This window comes from Typha latifolia, chromosome 1, assembly GCF_019914945.1.
Source record: "Typha latifolia isolate L0001 chromosome 1, TyphaL0001v2, whole genome shotgun sequence".
NCBI lineage: Eukaryota > Viridiplantae > Streptophyta > Magnoliopsida > Poales > Typhaceae > Typha > Typha latifolia.
In genome coordinates, this window is record NC_133086.1 from 575,119 (window position 1) to 594,454 (window position 19,336).

A 19,336-nucleotide genomic window follows, 5' to 3' on the forward strand; every position below is an offset into this window, starting at 1 on the left:
TTAGGTATTTCGTATTCTCACCAGCGCCCAGCTCTCTCCACGTAGCCATGGGGGTAGCCTTTCCGCCTCTCTTCCCTCCCGTGCCTAGCCTGATGGCTATCCCGTTGATTGTGACAGACTCCCGGTCTGGTTCCAGACTCACTCCCCTCTCACCCGAGACCTCCAATCCGGGTTGGACAGATGGCCCAGGTTCTTTCACCTTCTGACAAGCCATCTCGTCAGCATGCATCGACACCCCTTTATCCTTCAGGCCATTTTCCTGCCCGTTGGATATAGGGGTTCCACTTTGGTTACCCTGCATCCTTACTCCTCCTTCCTCTTCCCTCGTCTGTTGCGCCACGTTATGGTTTGTGTCCATACCTTTTCCTTTTAAATGCATTGACCTCGCCCTATCAGACTTGGGTCGCGTGCCTCCCGCTAATTGGCCCGCCCTCTTGTCTTGGCTCGGAGGATAGGTTTGCGTCTGGCCGCCGCCTGTTGCATTTGTCTTCCCGGGGCCCCCTTGCATACCTCGTCCTTTTCGAACCTTCCCCAGTTTCCTTTTTCGCGACAAACGTTCTCCCTTCCTTCAGGACCCGGCTCCCTATGCTCCATTTTTCCTCTCTCCGTCTTCGACCCGCGTTCCCTGCTCATTGGAACCCACGCCTCGCCGGAGTGCTTCAGCTGAGGCTGCACCACCTTCCTCCGCCTCCTGGTCATCGTGCACCACGGCCCATAGGTCGTGTTTTGTTCCTCCATCTCTGGTTGACCCGACTCCTTTTCCTCCCGCGCCTGTCCACCTTCAGCATCATCCGTCGCGATCTCCTCCGCCTCTTCTTTACTCATATGTTCGCAAACAGCTGCCCGATGGCCAATCCTGCCGCATCGGTAGCAGAACATAGGTATATTCTCATAAACCACCCTCAAGTCCACCTTGTCCTCTTTTGGTCCTAGCCATACCGCCTTCTTGAGAGGTTTCTCAAGCTCTATCTCCACGCACACCCTGGCAAACCTACTTCTTGTGTGATCCATCGTCGTCTCATCCACTCTCAGTGGTTTCCCGAAATACCCCGCCACCGGCACTAAAGCTTCCAGTTCCCAGTACTCCTGCGGGAGGTTGTGCAACTGGATCCATACTGGAGCGGACGTGAATGCCTCAGCTGAGGGTCTAAAGTTGTTCCTCCACGGAATAAGGTGAAGAACTCTTCCCTGTATAGTCCACGGTCCCTTCGTTAGCGCATGGACCATGTCTTCCTCCTTTTCGAAACGGAACAGGTAATAGCCGCCCGACATGTCCGACGCCGCGAACCGATCTATGCCGTTCCATAATCTACTTAGGTTGCGCTTCAACAGTTCCAACGGGAGGCTGCGCCCCAAGAACCTTCCAAATAGGGTAAGTTTCCACCGGCTCCTGCACCGCTCCAGAACTTCCGGGTCTATGATTATGCAGTCTTCCGTTTGCTCTCGCAGCTTGGCCAATATTTCCTCCGGGATGCGGCCATTCATTCCTTTGGCCGATCCGCTCGTTCCCTTGACCGGTTTTCCTCCCGCTGCTACGGACGCCCATGAGCGCCTAGGTCTTCCTTCCTGCTCTCCTTCTGTGGCCTGAGCATCCCCATTTTGACTCTTCACCCAACCGCCTGGTCCGGTGATGGAATCGCCGTCGCATCCCGCCCGGGCGGGGGGAGGTCGGTGGCAGCTCCCCTTCTGCCGGCTGTCGGAGCTCCCCTTCTGCCGGGATTGGGCGACAGCTGAGCAGCACGGTCCCTTCCGGGTCCCACGTGGCAGCTCCCTGGTGTCTTCGCCCACTCCCGGTGTGTTTTTAGTTTACCAATATAAAAGGATGACGTGGGTTCAATCAATTGGATAGGATCAATTATATTCATCACGTGTTACATGGATCCCATTGACCATTTACAAAGTTTCCCAAGAGTGGACCCAAGACGGCAAATTGACCACGTGGGCAGCCGAAGTAATTACAAATTTGAAGCACGCGGGAAGTCCGTTTTCGATCCATTCTTCCAGAGCAAATTAGGTGCTCGAAAGAAACGTGTAAACCCGCATGGGGTTTCTTGATGGGGGTCTCCTCCCGCTTCCGATGGATCTCGAAGGTGAGTGGGATTGATTTGCTCTCAGAAAAACTTCTTAGATCCTGTTGCCGATTTCTTAAGGTTACGATTTCAGGATTGAGGGATGGATTTGGAGGCTTGAAATAATAATTTCAAGGCCAAGGTGAGTTTTTCGTAGAATTTGATGTGTATTGATCGATTTGATCTTTTTGTTAAAATTTCCCTGTTTATTGACTTCACTTGCTGTTTTACTTGTTATCGCCACCGCAAAAACGATTTGGTTTCATTTCTTTGTGGTTGAAGGGGAATAAGGTCGATGATTGCTTGGTAGGAATTATGAGGCATGGCTCTTAGTATCTTTGATTTTTGTCGGGATTCTTCTTTGTTTTCGTTTAGAGTTCATAGATCGGAAGATAGTGGCTTTCTTCTGCTACTCAAACATATAAGGAACCGATACTAGACTATTTGTTTGAGAAAATAGGCCAAAGACCAATTTGAAGGGAAAACCCAAAGAAAGTGACTCTAGAAGAGCAAAAAGAAGTAGAAACATTAGAATTAGAATATGCCAAAAATGTAAGCTTCACAATATTTAGTTTATCGGAGTAATGTTTAGACCACTTCAGTACTTATTTTTAACTTATGGTTGATTATGTATAAGAAAGAAAGCAGGAACATAAAATAAGGAAATTATGTATGTTTGCATAATTAGATCTGGTGCGGTGGATTGAGATCATTCAGTGTCGTTCTATAAGAGTTGTTTATTTATTATATTGCTTCAAAGGGCAAAAGCCCCAAATTTGGGTCTCCGGCCTGTTCTTCAAATTCACAAATGTCCTGCTTATTATATCCCTTGAGTACAGTACCCGTATGCCCTTTGAAGTGATCATCACAAGATATATGCATACATAACCAATATTGTCAGTAGAGTCTCGTAATAATTTTTTGGTTTGCAGTTCTTCAGCCTCAATGGCTTGTCCACAATATGTTGCATATAAACTTGAGAGTGCTTGGTGTCATTGCTAGTAGTTTAGGATTTACTAGGTTTACCAGCGTAAATAATGTCTCGGCAACTCAAAAAATGTACAACATGGATGGAACCTAAGGTTTGATGAGTATAATTTAGTCCTAAAACTATTAGATATGACTCTCTAGGTCATTGCATCCCTAGTATGAATCCATGATTTTTAAACTATGAGGACATTTATGAAAGAAGACAAGCTTGGCCTGCAACTTCCGTTCTTAAAAGTTGTAATCAATGTCTAGTTCTTTGGTACTGGTTAGATAATTCAAATCTCTCTCATCTGATGCTTAGTGGACTTATAAAATCAATTTGAGATGGTATGCTCATCCAAAATTTCCTTCTAAAGGGTTTCTTACTCAAATACTTTATGTCGGATGCCCTTATATAAAGAGAGACTTGCTAAAAGATACTATATCAGAGTCAAGATGGAGGCCTTTAGACTGAAAAGTTCTTACGGAGTGTCCCTTTCTGGAGAGGTGTGTTCTAATCATAGTTTGTTTTCAAAGTTGGAGTGTGTTGGGAAATGGTAATGGGAAGAGGATTAAATCTTGGAAAGATATTTTGCAGGGGATTTTAGTTTGGATATTCTGTATCCAAGGTTATTTGAATGAAGAAATGCTAGCTGCAGATGCTTGGGATGGTATGTAATGGTTGATTACTCCTAGAAGAAATCCGGATGATTATCTTAGGCAGGATGAGATTGCTAGAATTGCTGCATTCAGCAGGGATCATAATTAATGGTGCGACGGATAAGATCAAATGGAGATTTGACATCAAAGGAGTGTACTCTGTCAAGTCCTTGTATAAGTTTTTAAATAATGGTGGCAGGAATAGGATAATCAAGGTTATCCTGACTTGTGGAAGTTGAAATTGCACTTAAATATTAGAGTTTTTCTATGGCTGGAGCTTAAACAAAATTCTAATAAAGACAATTTGTCGAGGTTTAATTACATTTTGTCTCCCTGTATTTTGACTCAGTATCACTTTGACTCCTGTATTATAAATGTGTACAAATACCCTTTAAGATTTTTGAAAAGCTATAACTAATCTCATTTGTTAGCTTTATGTTGTGAGTTAAAAGTCACGTGTCAATCACGTAAATAGTAAGTTATTTTTAGATATACTAAATTATCCTCATAAAGGTTAAAAAAAAGTAATTCTTGGACAATTTTGTTCTCATCTTCTTTCTAAATTAAACTAAAAAGACCTTCTTTCCCAAGCATTCTTCTTCCCCAAGCTCCATACTTTTTCATCCCATCTCTCTATCCCATCTTTCATCACATGACTTCTAGTAGTAGGTAGTAGTAGCAACACCAAATCGGCATCACTTGTAGATGTGTTTGTCATTGTGAATTAAGAGTTGTTAGGATCTCCAATCAATATTGTCTAAGGATAAGTAGGTACTTTTAATTTATCAGCTAATAAAACCTAGCATTTTTTCCAACTATAGAGGGATAGAAAGGTAATTTTAGGTTATCTGTTAATAGCGTCTAAAGAGATGTAGTGTTTTAAAAGTCTAAAGAGGTATTTGTACGCTTTTATAGTGTATGGGACAAAGTGATACTGAGTCAAAATGCAGAAAGTTATTTGTTGAAAAGGAATTGAGTAGGAGAGAACAAATGTGTGTTCTGTTGGAAAGAAGAACAAGTAAGCACTTGCTTTTTAAGTGCTACTATGTGAGGAGTGAGGAGTATTATGAATCCTAGAAGCACTTTTTTGGGAATAGAAAAAATCTGGAATATATTAAGGATGTTTGGGATGTGAGCTCTAATTTGGGTTTGAAGGGAGTTAGAGATTGGTGGAAGATTTGGATGGTGGCAATGTTTTGGCATGTGTGGTTAGAACGAAATAGGCCTATTTTCTGTTTGAAGTAAGGGGAAACTTTGGGAGGTTTTACACCACAATATTAAAGCTTTAATCATTTGATGGGCAGGTGTGCAAGGATAGGGGGTGTAAACGAGCCGAGCTCAAGCCTGGAATGAGCCTATTATCAAGCCGAGCCGGATCGAGCTGGACCGAGCCAGATTGAGCCCAAGCCGATAGAGGAAAATGAGTGATGGCTTGGCGAAGGAGAAGGAGGACGACGAGGCGGAGGCTTGAGGAGGAAGAGGAGGTGGCGGGCCGTTGTGGAGGAGGAGGCGGGTTAGATATGGTGGAGGAGTAGCCGGGTTATAGGAGGAGGAGGGTAGGTTGATGGAGGAAAAGAGATTAGATTACACTTAGATCTAGCCTTTGAACCGAGTCTATCGAGCCGAGCCTGAGCGAGCCGACTCTAGCTCAGGCTCGGCTCGAAATTATTTCTGATCCATCGAACTCGGCTCGTGCTTGGGTCAGCTCTAATTGAGCTGAGCCAAACTCGAGCTTCAGTCGAGCCGAGCCCGGCTGTTCATTTATTTTGATAGCCCTATGCAAGGGGAGGAGGCTCAAAAGAAGGCTAAACTGTTGTTGAAGGAAACAAGCAATGACGGGTGTCATTTTGAGCTTATTATTATAAGTTTTTGGTTCTGTTAATTAGCTAGGGCTTGCTTGTAAGTAAATGTTTGTGGTGTAACTAGTTAATCTTACAGGTATGTAGGTAGTGATTATTAACTCACAAAGTACTCTAAAAGTTTAATGTGATATTTGATTTGTGTATAAGGAATACTTATTTATAAATTAGATTTTTTTAAAATATATTTTACAACTAAACACTTATTTTTGTACATTTTGGTTAAACCTTGCATAAGGTAAATAATGTGATCAATTATATACTTTTCACAGGTAGAAGGGTGCGATAAAGTTATATACGTTTTCTTAATAATATTTCTATTAGCGAAAAATAACTAAAATATCCTCCTATATTCTTAACCCCTTTTCACTTCTTGTTTCTTCCACCAACATGCAAAAACCCTATTCTGATTTCTACTAGCGAGAAATGACCAAAATTCCCTCTACTATAGCTAAAGTACTTATGATCTATTAAAAGTGACTAGCAAGAACAATCCTCTTTGCATAACAAATTGTAACTATTTTATTATCTCCTATTCGGCTTTACCTATCTATTATGAGAGCATTTTAGCCTTTTCATTTTAATCTCCTTGTAATATATTATGCACGAACCATAAGAGGCTTAAGTTGTCAGAGAACAATCATTTTTATATTTTATATTTTAATACTCCCCTTCATTTCTCAGTATGAAATATTTTGAGAGGCCAAAAAATAAATTTGAATTTAATGGGTGGTGGTTCTATATTTTCAAATAACATATGGGTATGATAGGATTTGAATTCAGAATTTCTGCTCCAATATCAAATTAACTCTCTTACTATTTTAAAAGCTTAAGTTGTTAGAGAACAATAGCTTTTATATTTTATATTCTAACAGTAATATTTTGATGCAAATAGATTTGTGGTGTTGATGGTTAAACCTCTAGTCTGTGTAGGTAGTGCTGATATTACTGCAGGCGATCTTTGCAGTGTTCTTTTTATCGGTGTTTTGGTGTCAATCTGTTTTGTGACTGTCAGGTTTGATCTGTTTTGTTGTTGGAGTAGGCCATGCAGTGATGGTAGTCTCTTTATTGAAAGATGATTTTTGGTTTCGTAACAAAACTGAACCGATGGGCTTTCTTTCAAAAAAAAAATTATTATAAAGATCATTGCTTTGTGACAAAATTGACTCAGGCAAGGATACGATGGACCTCTTGAAGCTCATTCTGTATATAGATCATCAACAGATGATTATTTGCTCTCCAGTCTATATCGAATTCTAGCTTCCTTTTATTCGTTTTACAGTATAAAAGATGAATAATCTCAGAAATAAAATTTAGCATTACTCCCACTTCTTTCTAAGGTATGCATGGATTCAATCTTCAGAGAACATGTCGATGATGAAGTTGTTACAGAGTGGGCTTCTCCAACTCAGTGAAGAGAAGAGTGAACCTCTTGAAGGTCTAAAGCTGGAGTGGAAGCTCATCCAGTGCACATCAACTCCTGGCAGGTTCATGCCCGCATCCTTGCTATGTTAGAAGTACAAATGAGAAATCGATATAAATATATGGTAGACATGATTGCCCTTGTTTAGCACTGATACAGAGACAAAATACTATTAGCTATATCCATCTTTGGTTTTGACACAAAAAATCTGTGCTACTCAATGTATGGAATAAGTAGAACATATTAGTCAAGGGTCGAGATAAAACTAGGAATGCAGAAATTCCTAGTTATATCCATCATTTTGATGTTATCAAATAGTTTGGAAATAGAAATTCCACATCTAAATTCTATAGAAGTACATACACCCATTCTGTGTCTTGATAATACCATCAAATATAGACATGTACCCAGGTTCCAGATTGATGGAGAAAATCTGAATACATATGTTGCTAACTTTGATAGGATGCTGGTTTGGATGGATACTGTCCAGCCACCTTTCACCCTAGCACTAGATGAGTATCCAGAAACTGACATCAATGAAATTAAGGACTTTGGATTTGGACACCTCCGGCTTTACTTTCTATTCGAATGTCAAGAATGGTGAGAATGAAAGTTGGAAGAAAAGGACACTGTTGGCTTGTTATGCAACAATTGTTTGACTTGCTCTCTTGGAATATTTGATCCTGTCTGTTTGTAAGGTGCTTATGTCATATAAGATTAGGGTTCTAACGCCATGTTATTATAATTATTGTGGATATTTTCTTTCTGCCTCAAAGAACCAAGTTATGGAAGCAAATACTAGATAGCCTTTATTTAACTTATACTTCCCTGCAGTTAACCAAATATTCGAGATAGTTACTGATGCTTTAAGTTGGTTTTTCTTTTTATTATTATTATTATTTTCCTTTCCTTCTTTTTTCCACCTGCAAGTGAACACAATTCCATTCCATATTGATGTGCTTTGACAATTATGCTGTCAAAGACACTACGAAGTTGCTTAGTGCAGCATACAAAGTTCTTTTACTTAATCCTTTTGCTTCTACAACCTTCTTTATTTTTCGAGCTCTTCAGATGTGAAATGTTTGTCACACCATCAACACTTTATTAATTATCCCATTTCTTGTTCAGTAGTATATCTTTGCTGATTCTTCCATTGCTTTAGCTTCAGTTACTCACTCTCGTCTCCAATGTATCACCTGGAACAGTTAGTATGCGCCTTCCCTATAAAGCATGTTGATACTTTTTAGATGATAGATGAGGACAATCTTCTAGTGTTGTTCATCTGTATTTCTGTACAAAATTTTGATCATGGAAGGAGTGATCTGATCTATCAGTTTAATGTGATAAAATGGTAAATCATAATAGATGGATGGGATCTCAATGAGATTCAATTCCTCCTTGAGTACTTTGATTGAAACTGGAGATCAAGGATTATAACTGAGCATTTTTGCACTCTTGCAAGGAAATGTTTCTCGCATCTGATCTGTAACGATCTGTTCTATCAACTTCTTTGGTTCATATGTTGGCTAATATTTGGGAGAGAAAAATAAAAGGAAGAAAAAAATTTACTGGTTGAGAAGAGATTAATAACTGGTCATGATAATCAGGGGATCATAGTAGGGATCTACATTTGGTTAAGTAAGAAGTTATGCAGCATGTAAGTCACGAGTAAGTCTCAGAATTATAAGAGTCCTTTATTTGTGGTGAAAAGTTTTTCAAGATTTCCTTGAACCAAAGTTTTATTTGCTGGAGCTTGTGAAAGCTGAAAATGGACTTTTTTTTATGCTTAAAAGTCCTAGACTGGAAACACTTAAACGTTGTGGAAGTTAGTTTTAGGTACACCTTGAGTGATGAATGCACCTCTCATGTGGGAAGTACTGGAGATAGATGTTTACTGAATTCAAGTTGATTCGGTCTGTCAAATTTTACTAGAGGGACATGAAGAAAATTCTACAAAAGAGTAGGTTTCAGCATTATGTAGGTAAAGAACACGTGAAGTGTGATATGGACTGGTAATGGATCTGCTTTTGATTGTTTATGTTTTGGTTTTACAGAACATTATCAATCTAAACTCTAAAGTACATAGGAGACAAAATGGTGATAAGTTGATATTTCTCAAAAATGGTGATAAGTTAACTTATTCCACAGAAGCAAAGGGCCAGATGGAATAAAATTATTGAAGTATGTTTGAAATGGAAATTAGATGGATGGGAAAAAAATGCTTTAGGTGAATTCAGGCATAGCTTTCGTAATACTTTCTCAGTAGATCAATCTAATCTGAATGCTACTTTACTGCCACAAATAGCGAAGCAAATTAAAACATAATGAGCTAATGTAGACTGCCTTGTACCAGGGCTAGGTTTGTTGCGGCAAGCTGAAGAGGTAAGAATTGAGAGAGACGAAGCAACGCCAGGATCTAAAACATAGAGGTATGTTTTCTTTTGAGAAATGTTATAACACTAACTAAAGACATCCAGATTTAAGATTCACTTTATTTATGTTGATTTAAATTTTAATTTATCTAAGAAAATTAACATAGGTTAGAGAATCATGCTCATGGAAAAAGTTGGACTAGATTGATTGGAACACGACTTTTTTTTGGGTTGAGAAATTTGATTGGAGCATGACTTAGGATGGCAAAACATATGTTATGACATCTAACTTGGCAATCCACTCTATATACAAGATAAACCAAGTATTTATCTTGATCAAATAAGTAGTAGGGCTTCTAAAGAAACCTATACTATTTAAGTCTCTTTTCTAAAGGATGCTTGTTTCTCAGGCCTTTTAACTAATTTTTGTTCGACGCACTAACTATGAAAAACAGAAGTCATTGTATATGAATTATACACAATTTTAGCACTATAAAATCATTATAGCCCTTACTAGGAGAAACTTGGGTTGCTCTCGACCTTTACTCTAATCAGCTTAATCTTAACTATTTTGGGTAGTCTTTTGCCCAAATCAAATCAAGTCTAGTCAGGATCATAACTGACTCTCAGCTCAACTAGATTTGCACATACACAAGCAGAAGGTTCTTATAAATACTTTGTAAATATCTGTATTTGGTGATTAGGCTCTTATTTTGATATTTGCTAAACTACTTAATAGCCCTTGGAATGTTAATCATCATCAGTACTTCATATATGCAAGTTCTTGGAACAGATAAAATATAATTTAATCGACTTACCCATTGTCAATCTGTTGGTATTTGGAGAATAAGGGAGAATAGGAGGAGTAGCTGAGTGTATGTGCAGTAACATATCAAAAAGTGATTCTCTTATGCCATAGAAAAGAAATTATGGGAAATTAGATTGACCTACAAATCATGGACCATGGACAAAGAGTCTGTTTACCTCATTAATACTTCTCATTTGCACACATAGGCAATGATTTTCAGTTGCAAAAGTTGATGCAGATTTCTTCATTACTTGGATGGTTAAATCCTGTAGGAGTACAAGCAAGATAAAAGGCAGTAGCTCTTAAGATATAATACAAAATTAGAACTGCATGTGATATCAGTATTAGAAATCATTCCCTCCTGGTCATTTTGCCGTATAAGTGGAACAAGCTTATATTAAAAAGAGTAGAGAAGATTAAAAAAAGAAAAAGAAAAAATAGATTAATCTTACTGCAAGCGAGTCTTAGTCTTTAGAAAGAACACATGCCATAGTAGTCTAGAATTATTCTTAAGTTTTATAATTAAAAAAAAAAGAATTGGCTTTATTTTTCACATGCCATAGCAATCTTTACTGTTGTCAAATAGCGCACATGGATCATATTCATACGTGACGCCCTCCTAGAATGTCGCTCCCGACTCCGCACTTCCATAAGCACTTGGTCTAATCTATTCTTATTCTATTCTACTTTTTTTTATAAAAAAAAATATAATCTTATTTTATTGATTTGGTGTTATTGTTTTTACCTTTTTCTTTATTTTTTTTTTGGTGAGAAAGATGTAGATATGTTGTTTTAGATATGTTAAGCATAGGACAGGACAGAAAGAAAAAGAAAGAAAAAGAAAGAAGAAATCTGCACAAGAAACATATGTAACACCACCGCAGGTTCTCTGTTATTGCTCCCCACTCCCACTTGCATATATAACACCTGGGCTTTTCAATTTCCAACATGTGGGTAATAATTTGTTGGAGTTAAATAAGGCTCTCTCTTTGCTGAGTCATTAAGATGTGACATCCGTGTTGGCTGGGTCCTAATCCTATTCGCTCTTTTTGGAAGTCTCTATTCTTCCTTCGGATAAAATAGCATTATTCGCGGCTACCTCGTAGCTTCTTGGCGCCATCCCCCACGTTTTGCTATTTTAGTGGGGCCCGCGTGCTCTGTTTTGATTCCAGTATTTGAACGTTTTAGATCAATTCAAAGGGGGAGTACGATACGAGTGTACGTCGATCCCTTTTTTGTCACGCGGGCAAATTTAGAGGCGACGGTCGTCACCAGCACGCTCGTTTTCTCTGGGGAGGAAGAATTGACCGTTCTTCCAAATCCAAATTCCCAATTTGACCACGTGTTGTAAACTCACAGTTGCACTTACCTAAGAGGCATTTAAATTTCGCGGGAAGATAAGAGATAGGGATGAGAATTATAGTCATAGAGAGAGCGAGAGAGAGAGAGAGAGAGAGAGAGAAAGGAGGAGAGATGCTTATGGATTCCTTCTATTCCTATCAAGACGAACTCTCCCATGGGGACATGGCCATGTGGGCCTTCTCCCCGGAGGTTCCATTTGATTTCATTCCGGCCATTCCGGATTTGCCGGCGGCCAAGGAGGAGACAATGTTACGGGGGAGCGCCTTCGAGAAGTACATAAAGCCGGAGTTCGGGCGGACGACGGAGTGCTCGAGTTCGGGTTCGGGTAGAGGTTCCGGTCCGAACAACATCCACCGGCGAGTGATCAAGGTATTGAGAAAGATCCCGAGAGCCCCGGAGGATAGCAGAGGGGTGGAGGGGAGCCGCGGATTTCGGCATATGATGAGGGAGAGACAGAGGAGAGAGAAGCTGAGCCAGAGCTATGCAGATCTCTACTCCATGCTTTCATCCAGATCCAAGGTTGGTTCTTTTGTTTTCCTTCTTGCAATCTCGAATTATCTGGGAAGTAAACATACTCAAACGGAAATCATGATCTGCAATTAGTTTATATGTTCTCGAGTATTATGAAGTTTCAGAGTTGCCCTTTCTGAAACAATTTTTCGCCTTTCAAATTTTAGGGCTTTTTGCTTGTTGTGATTCTAGTATAAATGTTGGTAGCTAATCTACAATTAGTACTAATACTAGTAAGTTCAAGTAACCTAATTTCGATAGAAATTACTGCAGACAATTTTGGCCTCTCAACTTTTAGGGCTTTTTGCTGGGTGTGATTCTAGTATACAATTATTACTAGTACTAGTAAGTTCAAATTTCTTCTTTTACTTATCGAAGCCTGTGAGGAAATTGACGCTGTGGATATGATTAGATGTCCAAGTAACCTAATTTCGATAGAAATTATTGTAGTTTTCGACTCTGCAAGCTAATTGTGACTTGTTTGAATTTAGGGTGATAAGAACTCCATAGTGCAATCAGCCGCTGTGTATGTACGAGAATTGAAGGGAGTGAGAGATGAGCTGCGGAGGCGCAATGAGGAACTCAAGGCAAGGATACTGGGCAGTGGTGCACAATGTCCTGAAGGGGTCAAGATTAAGTTTCAGGTGGCAAATCCACCATCTGCCATCGATTCTATGATCGCGGCTCTCAGATGTTTGAAGAGTATGGATGTCACGGCGAGATCGATCCAATCCGGTTTCTCCTGCCACGAGCTTTCGGCGTCCATGAGCATTGAAACAAAGGTTACCATGAAATTTCTTTTGCTTGGGCTAGATGCATGCTGCAGTCTTAATTACTTAAGAGACACTCATCAGTCGTGGTAGTCCAGAATAATAGTTTGCCTTTGTTTCCCACTAACTTTAAGCAAATGGTTTCAATTCAGGAAAATAAAATGGTATCCATCATTCTTTGTCAGCATAATCTATAAGAGTAGATGGTATCAAAGCAGAAGATTGTAAGTCTATAAACATTCTCAAATCGGAGTGACGAAGGACTATAACAATACATACCACCAGAAGTCTCCACTTGTGAATTAAACAAATTCGATCTATTCTTGTCTTGATACCATATACAATTACTAATTACTCTGAAACCCAATGATGAGGAGGATTTTTTTTTTCTTTCTTTCTTTCTTCTTCTTCCATAAGTATTGTAGTCTAAATATGTGGATTGAAGGCAAGTCAATTTGAAGATAGACAGACACCCTATGACCCACGTGGGATTTAATAGTAATTTTGGAAGTTTTGATGCACATGGATTAGGATCAGTAGCTTTAAGTAATAAAGAGATAGCTTATTTAATTAACCATTTCTTTCATTTTTGTCCATAGATGGCGGCTGGAGAGGTTGAGAGAACGGTGAAGGAAGCTCTAAAGGATGTGCAGACGAAAAAGTCTCGTTTCTTTCTTCCTGGAAGCAACGCATTGCCGCAAAACCGTCACACGGGGAATGTGATTTGAGTTGGGAGATTTCCTTTCTCAAAAGTTTGTCAACGCGGATCTTACACTCGCCTTCATTCTTTGTCGTTTTCTGTCCTTTTCTCTTCTTCTTCTTCTTTTTTTCCGCCCTTTTCCGACTAGTGGAAGCAGCTATTCTGACGTGCTGTTTATATGCGCTCTTCCTGGAAAGCCTCACGCCGATGGTTACCTTGGTTCTAACTTTTAGGTCTAATTTTTGGCAGAGCATGTCAGATTGTGAGTCACCGAGTCTCACTCTGCTGCAGTCAATGTCACGTTTACATCGTGATCAATTTCGTTCTTGTTTCTTTCTTTATTTCTTTCTTTCTTCTTTTTTAAAAAAAATTCTACAGGATGTAAAATATATGCAAATTGTGACTTCATAGGCTGGTGCTTCTTTGTAGGAATGTAATAAAGACTAGAGTTATTAAATTGTTTTTCAAAGATGCGGACTTAAAATGTGTCATGTAAATAAAGATAAAATTCCATGATGAAAGAGGATTGTATAAACTTATTGGGATTCAATTTGTTATAGGTCGAGTGGGTTAGACTGAGCTTCCCAGCAGTAGCAGGCACCTCATTTAAAGTTCGTCTGAGCTGAAAGAGGAGACACACAGAATGTTTTTATTTTCTTTAATACTAATATACTATCGCAGCGGTCAAATAGTTGGAGAATATGACGTGGATAGCAGATGAAATCATTAGGCTTATTTTGAGCCTACAATAAAATCCAGTGGTCAAATAGTAAATCGCCCACTGGGCTTTATTTGAGCAAGTGATGCAAATAAATCTTGCTGTTGGGCCCACTGGGATGGACCATGTAGTAAGTAGGGGTAGCTGCATTGTTGTCATGGGCTCACTGGGCTATCCTTGTTTCTAAACTTGAAGTCGGACTCATCAATTTGGTCGAACGCGAGGCTCAAAACCTGAACAGAATACTATCCAATTAAATTTGGATCCAAGAAGACCCAAAATAACCTGAACAGTGGAGTGTAACAGCTGAATAATAGACCGTGCAGCCCTCCATATAGTTCAAGTCTCTTTAAAAAAACATAGGCTCTAACAATGCCACTTTATATCTTTAACATTTTATCTTCAAACAAGCATAACTTCTCATTCCCTAAAAAAAAATTCTAGTAGTTAAATGTACATAGCTTCTGTTTTTTTAATATATATAAACTATGAACTTATAGTCTAATCATACGTCAGTTAAAAAATTTACTCCTCCCTGACATACAAAATAGATAATTATGTCCACTCGAAGATTTACGCGTAAATAAACCACAAGAGAAAAAGAGAAAAGATAAAGATATAATAAATGTATGAAACTTTATTGCCGAGTTGGCTTCTCCCAGAACGAGGCTCTTGTAATTAAACTTACGAAGATAGGTTTATCAACAATGAGTTAGAAAAGATGATGGATGATCCAAATGTTGTTTTGAGGCTTTGTAATATTTGCAGTTTCCCAGTCTATAACTCTATAGGTGTTAAGCTCTAATGCAGAAGGATGAGATTGAGCCACGAGTCAGAACCGCCTTCTTGATTTGATTGAGAAACTGTTTAGTTTAAAAAATTTATAAATAATGTATTCAATAGATATAGTGTCTAATCTAAAACTTATTATTTTAATTTAATATATTAAAAATTAAAAAATATATATTTTAAAATTTTAGTTAGCATGTAAGTTTTTGGCATCAATTTAATTCAAATAGATGCCAAAAAGATCTATCTAGTCTAACACCCATATCTCTTCCCTCAAAAATTTAATTTTCTTTTAATTAAAATATAATAAAATAAATATTAAAATAGTACTGTAAAGTAATATTAAAATCAACGTATATCGTTATAAAATACAATTAATCAAACAATCTAAATACATCATAAAAAAAAAACAAATATTTTTTAATACATATATATTTCTATATTAATCTCGTATACCGTACTGACAGTTACATAACCAATACTATCATGCACCATCCCGATAGTTAAATAACCAATACAATCAATCAATCAATCAATCTATCCTCAACTAAATCCGCGTAACAATTTAAGACTTCTTTTGGACTTAAAATTTCCAGCCCACATCATTGCTTCAACCTTCGTCTCTGCTGCTCCTGCTACGTATATTACTATTACTTCGAAGGGTACACTACTGGTCCTGGATCTATTACCGGTCGGGGTTGGTCCTGCTCGCTTTGGTTCTACTGAGCCCATCCATTAGGAACGGAACGGAACCAATAGCAAACGGCAAGCCGTTGTTAAAATTACACAAGTACCCTCACAAGAGATACGGTAAAACTATTATTTTCATTTAAAGAAAGCGAGGCACGTCATGCCCCGCATTACCCCTATTACAGCATCAAATTTACAATCAAAGCGACTCACGGAAACTATTCATATAATACTACTTTGCTTTCCTAGCCGACGATTTCTTCGCCAGAGACTTCCCCGCCGGCTTAGCAACCTTCGGCTTCTTCGCCGTCTTTGTGGCCGCAGAAACCGGAGCCACCCTCTTCGTCCCAACAGACTTCTTCCTCGGCGCTGCTTTAGCCGAAGTCTTCGCAACCTTCTTCGCCGCAGACTGTGGCTTTGGCTTTGCTACGGCTGCCTTGGGTTTCGCTTTCGGCTTGGCGACCGCAGTTGACTTCGGCTTGGGTTTCGCGGCTGCGATTTTAGACTTCGGTTTCGGCTTGACGGTTGCTGAGGCCTTAGCCTTCGGCGCCGCCGGCATAGGCTTAGGCTTAGGCTTCTCCGCGATCGGAGCAGTCCGTGGGCGAGCTGGAGGTAACTTGTAGGAATTCTTGACCTTGGTGAGTTTACCGCTCGCTGTGAGCTTCTTGAGGTGGAAGAGGAGAAGCTTCTTGAAGTTTGGAGGGAGATGGGCCTTATGCTTGTCCTCGATGTACTTCCCGATCGCGTACTGGCTCGACCCGGTCCTCTCCTTCAGAGACGCGATCGCCTCCCCGATCATCTACGATTGCCACAATACTAATCAGATCCGAACAGACCGGATCGGAAGCCCAGAGAATAAACAAAAAAAACAGAAAATAAGGAACGAGTTTGAGGCTTACCGCAATGTACGGGGGATGAGAAGGAGGGGATCGAGGCTTCGCTGCAGCGGAGGGCTTCGTCTTCGCCTCCTTGGGCTCTTTCGCGCCACGTGTCTTCTTCGGTAATGCTGCCGGTGCTTCCTCCGCCGGTGGAGTGCTCTCGACCGGCTCCGCCACTGCTGGAACGTCGGCAATAGTGTCCTCTGTCGCCATGGGAGGAATAGAAATCAAGAGCCGAGGGATTTAGAATTAGGGAGTAGGTATCGGAGAATTAAAGAAGAGGCTTCGACGGCTGCGGAAGAAAAGAAAGGAACATTATTTATAGGGAAGCATGAGTAAAGCGACTAGCAGGTGGCGCTATATCATTGGATAATTTAGCTGCGCACGGATCTCTCTCGTGAATGATTCGAATTCCGCGTCGTTGGATATTTCAACAATCAACGGTTGAGAGCTTCCGAATGGCTGCGGTTAGGATTGAGGAATTGGTATAGAGGGTGGGGACTTGGACCGAGTTCGAGTGTGTTTTTCCTTACGTTTCATATGGGAATAACTTGAGCTACAATTGATGAATTTGAGTAAATTTTGAACCAGGTAATAGATATGGATCTTAGATTTCAAAAGAGTATAAAATTGTATGATTTGGTTCACAGACTGCAGATAATTTCTTATTCAAAGTCGTACTGGTCATGCACAAGGTTCTGCTGTGAGCTTGGCGACGTTTTAAACCAATTTGAAGAATAAATCGACCGCTTTGTTCTAATTTCTTCATTGGAGATGATAGTAGACGAGGAAAGGGTTTTATGGAACTTGGAATTAAGAGAATTAGACGATAAACGAGTGAAAATTTAGCATCTGAAAGCCACTGAAGTGACACACTTTTCTCTTCTTCTTTTTTCATTTGAAGTTAATGGTTTGTCATGCTCAAGGTAACAGTGTGCTACAATTCAAATCCTGTAAGTAGTTGAATCACTCTGCATACTATACCATTTAAAATGAGTTACAGATTGATGCAAACCAACTGTTTGTAGTATTTACAGACAGAGGCATTTCGTGAATCAAATCATCAAATTTGTGCTGAAAGATTAAAGGCATCAACCCATTCTTTGTATCTAGTGTCTGAAATTGGGCAGAATATTTGATATCCTAAAACCACTTTATTGGTTCAGAAGTTGGCATAGATAGTAGAATGGATTTCACCAACAAAATCCACAACCGTAAAGTTTTTCTGCCATTCCAATGCTTAAGTGAAAGTCTAACTTTGTCTCTTAGCTGTTACTGCTAGCTAATTCTTCTATAATCCTTTACGATTATGGAAAGCAACACTAATCCTCCACCAAAGAAAAGGAAGAGCTTGTCAGCTAACATACTTTCTTCAATCTATACTTCTTCCATTTCCATAGCTTCTGTGCATGATGAGATTGAGATAATAAGAGAATATAAGATCCAACCAATCCTTTTTATAGTAGTTTTATTTTTTTCCTTTAGACAAAAGCAGGTACACTGGCTCAGTTCCACAACCAAACCCCAAAATTGAATTGATTTGAGATAGATCCACACCAAGTTTCACAATTTTACATCAGATCAGATTAAACAAACATAAATAGTTCTTTTAACTCAACACATCTAACATTAGATTTGCATGAACTACCTCTCAGTGATTATTGGGATGAAAGATAAATCTTAAGAGTTGCTGAGGTTTAGAAACTTGTCATGAGAAGCAATGTGTCGTAAGGTTTAACAAGAAAGGTTGGTATATATTGAATCGTGAAAGTCGATGAGTGATCAAGCTTCTTGTCAATCACTATAAATTTTAGTAAGTAGTTTGGATCCATAGTTTTTTACTCATTTTGAAATTTTTTCAAATAATTTTTTTTTATGTTTGTGATCATATTTTTCAAGCATTATTTTTCAAATATATTATCAATAGTAAAGTGTAAGCCTAACAGGACATTTTTTTTACATTTTTTAATTAGTATAAGGGATAATTTTCCTTTTCACCCCCTAAACTATCACCCATTTTCATAATAACCTTCTTAACTTTTTTTTTTGTACACACTAACCCTCTGAACTATTAGAAATATTTCACCCCCTTGACGTTGTTGACAGAATCAGTGAATTAACTAAATTGCCCCTCCACTTATAATGACAGAATAGTTAAATGGTTTAGCTAATATTAAATATTTTTTTAATTCTTTCATTGTTGTATGTTCTAATCTCATTTCTCCCAAAATTCCTTTATTCCTCTCCAATCTTTCTCACCCGACATCTCCAAGCACATCTCACCCCAGCCCAAGCTCTACCTGAGTACATTCTTTTCTCTCTTCCTCTCTTTCTCTTCTCTCTCTGTGGTTGCTCCGGATCCTTTGAAATAATCTCATAAAAAACAAAACAACTAACGAGAAGGGCGCAGACCCACATCCCCTTCTCCATGCCCATCCCTCTCAAAACCCCAATCTCTAAAAATAAAGAGACCCAAAATTATTGAAGAATCTGATAAAAATAGGCTAATGGTGGCAACTTTTTAACCTTTTGTACCAGAAGGAAGAAAATTTTTGGTGAGTGGTAGAGAAAGAGTTCCTCCCTTCTAGCAATCTTCCTTTCTTTGCTTGTCTTGCTCTTGGCAGCTTAGCTTCAAATTGGTCAGACTATATTTTTTTTCTCTTACTTTCTCGGCTTTGGATTTGTGAATGGTCTCCATTAGCACTCTCTTGTGCCTCTATGCCTATGACCAGAATGTCGCCCATTCCTCTTGGCCTCCA

At 39.1% G+C, this 19,336-nt stretch overlaps 2 protein-coding genes across 3 annotated transcripts; one reads left to right on the forward strand and one right to left on the reverse strand.

Moving 5' to 3' along the window:
• Positions 1 to 1,989: 1,989 nt before the first annotated feature.
• Positions 1,990 to 13,971, forward strand: LOC140790454 (transcription factor BHLH148-like). Of its 2 annotated transcripts, none has more exons than XM_073140568.1 (6): positions 1,990 to 2,090; positions 2,164 to 2,211; positions 6,898 to 7,044; positions 9,334 to 12,041; positions 12,524 to 12,814; positions 13,402 to 13,971. In XM_073140568.1, the coding sequence occupies exons 4-6, from the start codon at positions 11,571 to 11,573 to the stop codon at positions 13,528 to 13,530; spliced, it is 891 nt and encodes a 296-aa protein (XP_072996669.1). In that variant the 5' UTR covers positions 1,990 to 2,090; positions 2,164 to 2,211; positions 6,898 to 7,044; positions 9,334 to 11,570; the 3' UTR covers positions 13,531 to 13,971. The 2 variants fall into 2 exon arrangements, with proteins under 2 accessions (XP_072996669.1, XP_072996658.1); XM_073140557.1 differs by having other exon boundaries at positions 1,991 to 2,090; positions 6,921 to 7,044.
• Positions 13,972 to 15,815: 1,844 nt separating this feature from the next.
• LOC140783985 (uncharacterized) lies at positions 15,816 to 16,977 on the reverse strand. The gene is made up of 2 exons (XM_073131166.1): positions 16,599 to 16,977; positions 15,816 to 16,498 (listed from the first exon to the last, which is right to left on the reverse strand). Exons 1-2 carry the CDS (start codon positions 16,788 to 16,790, stop codon positions 15,932 to 15,934), a joined length of 759 nt encoding a protein of 252 aa, XP_072987267.1. The 5' UTR covers positions 16,791 to 16,977; the 3' UTR covers positions 15,816 to 15,931.
• Between the last annotated feature and the right edge of the window lie 2,359 nt (positions 16,978 to 19,336).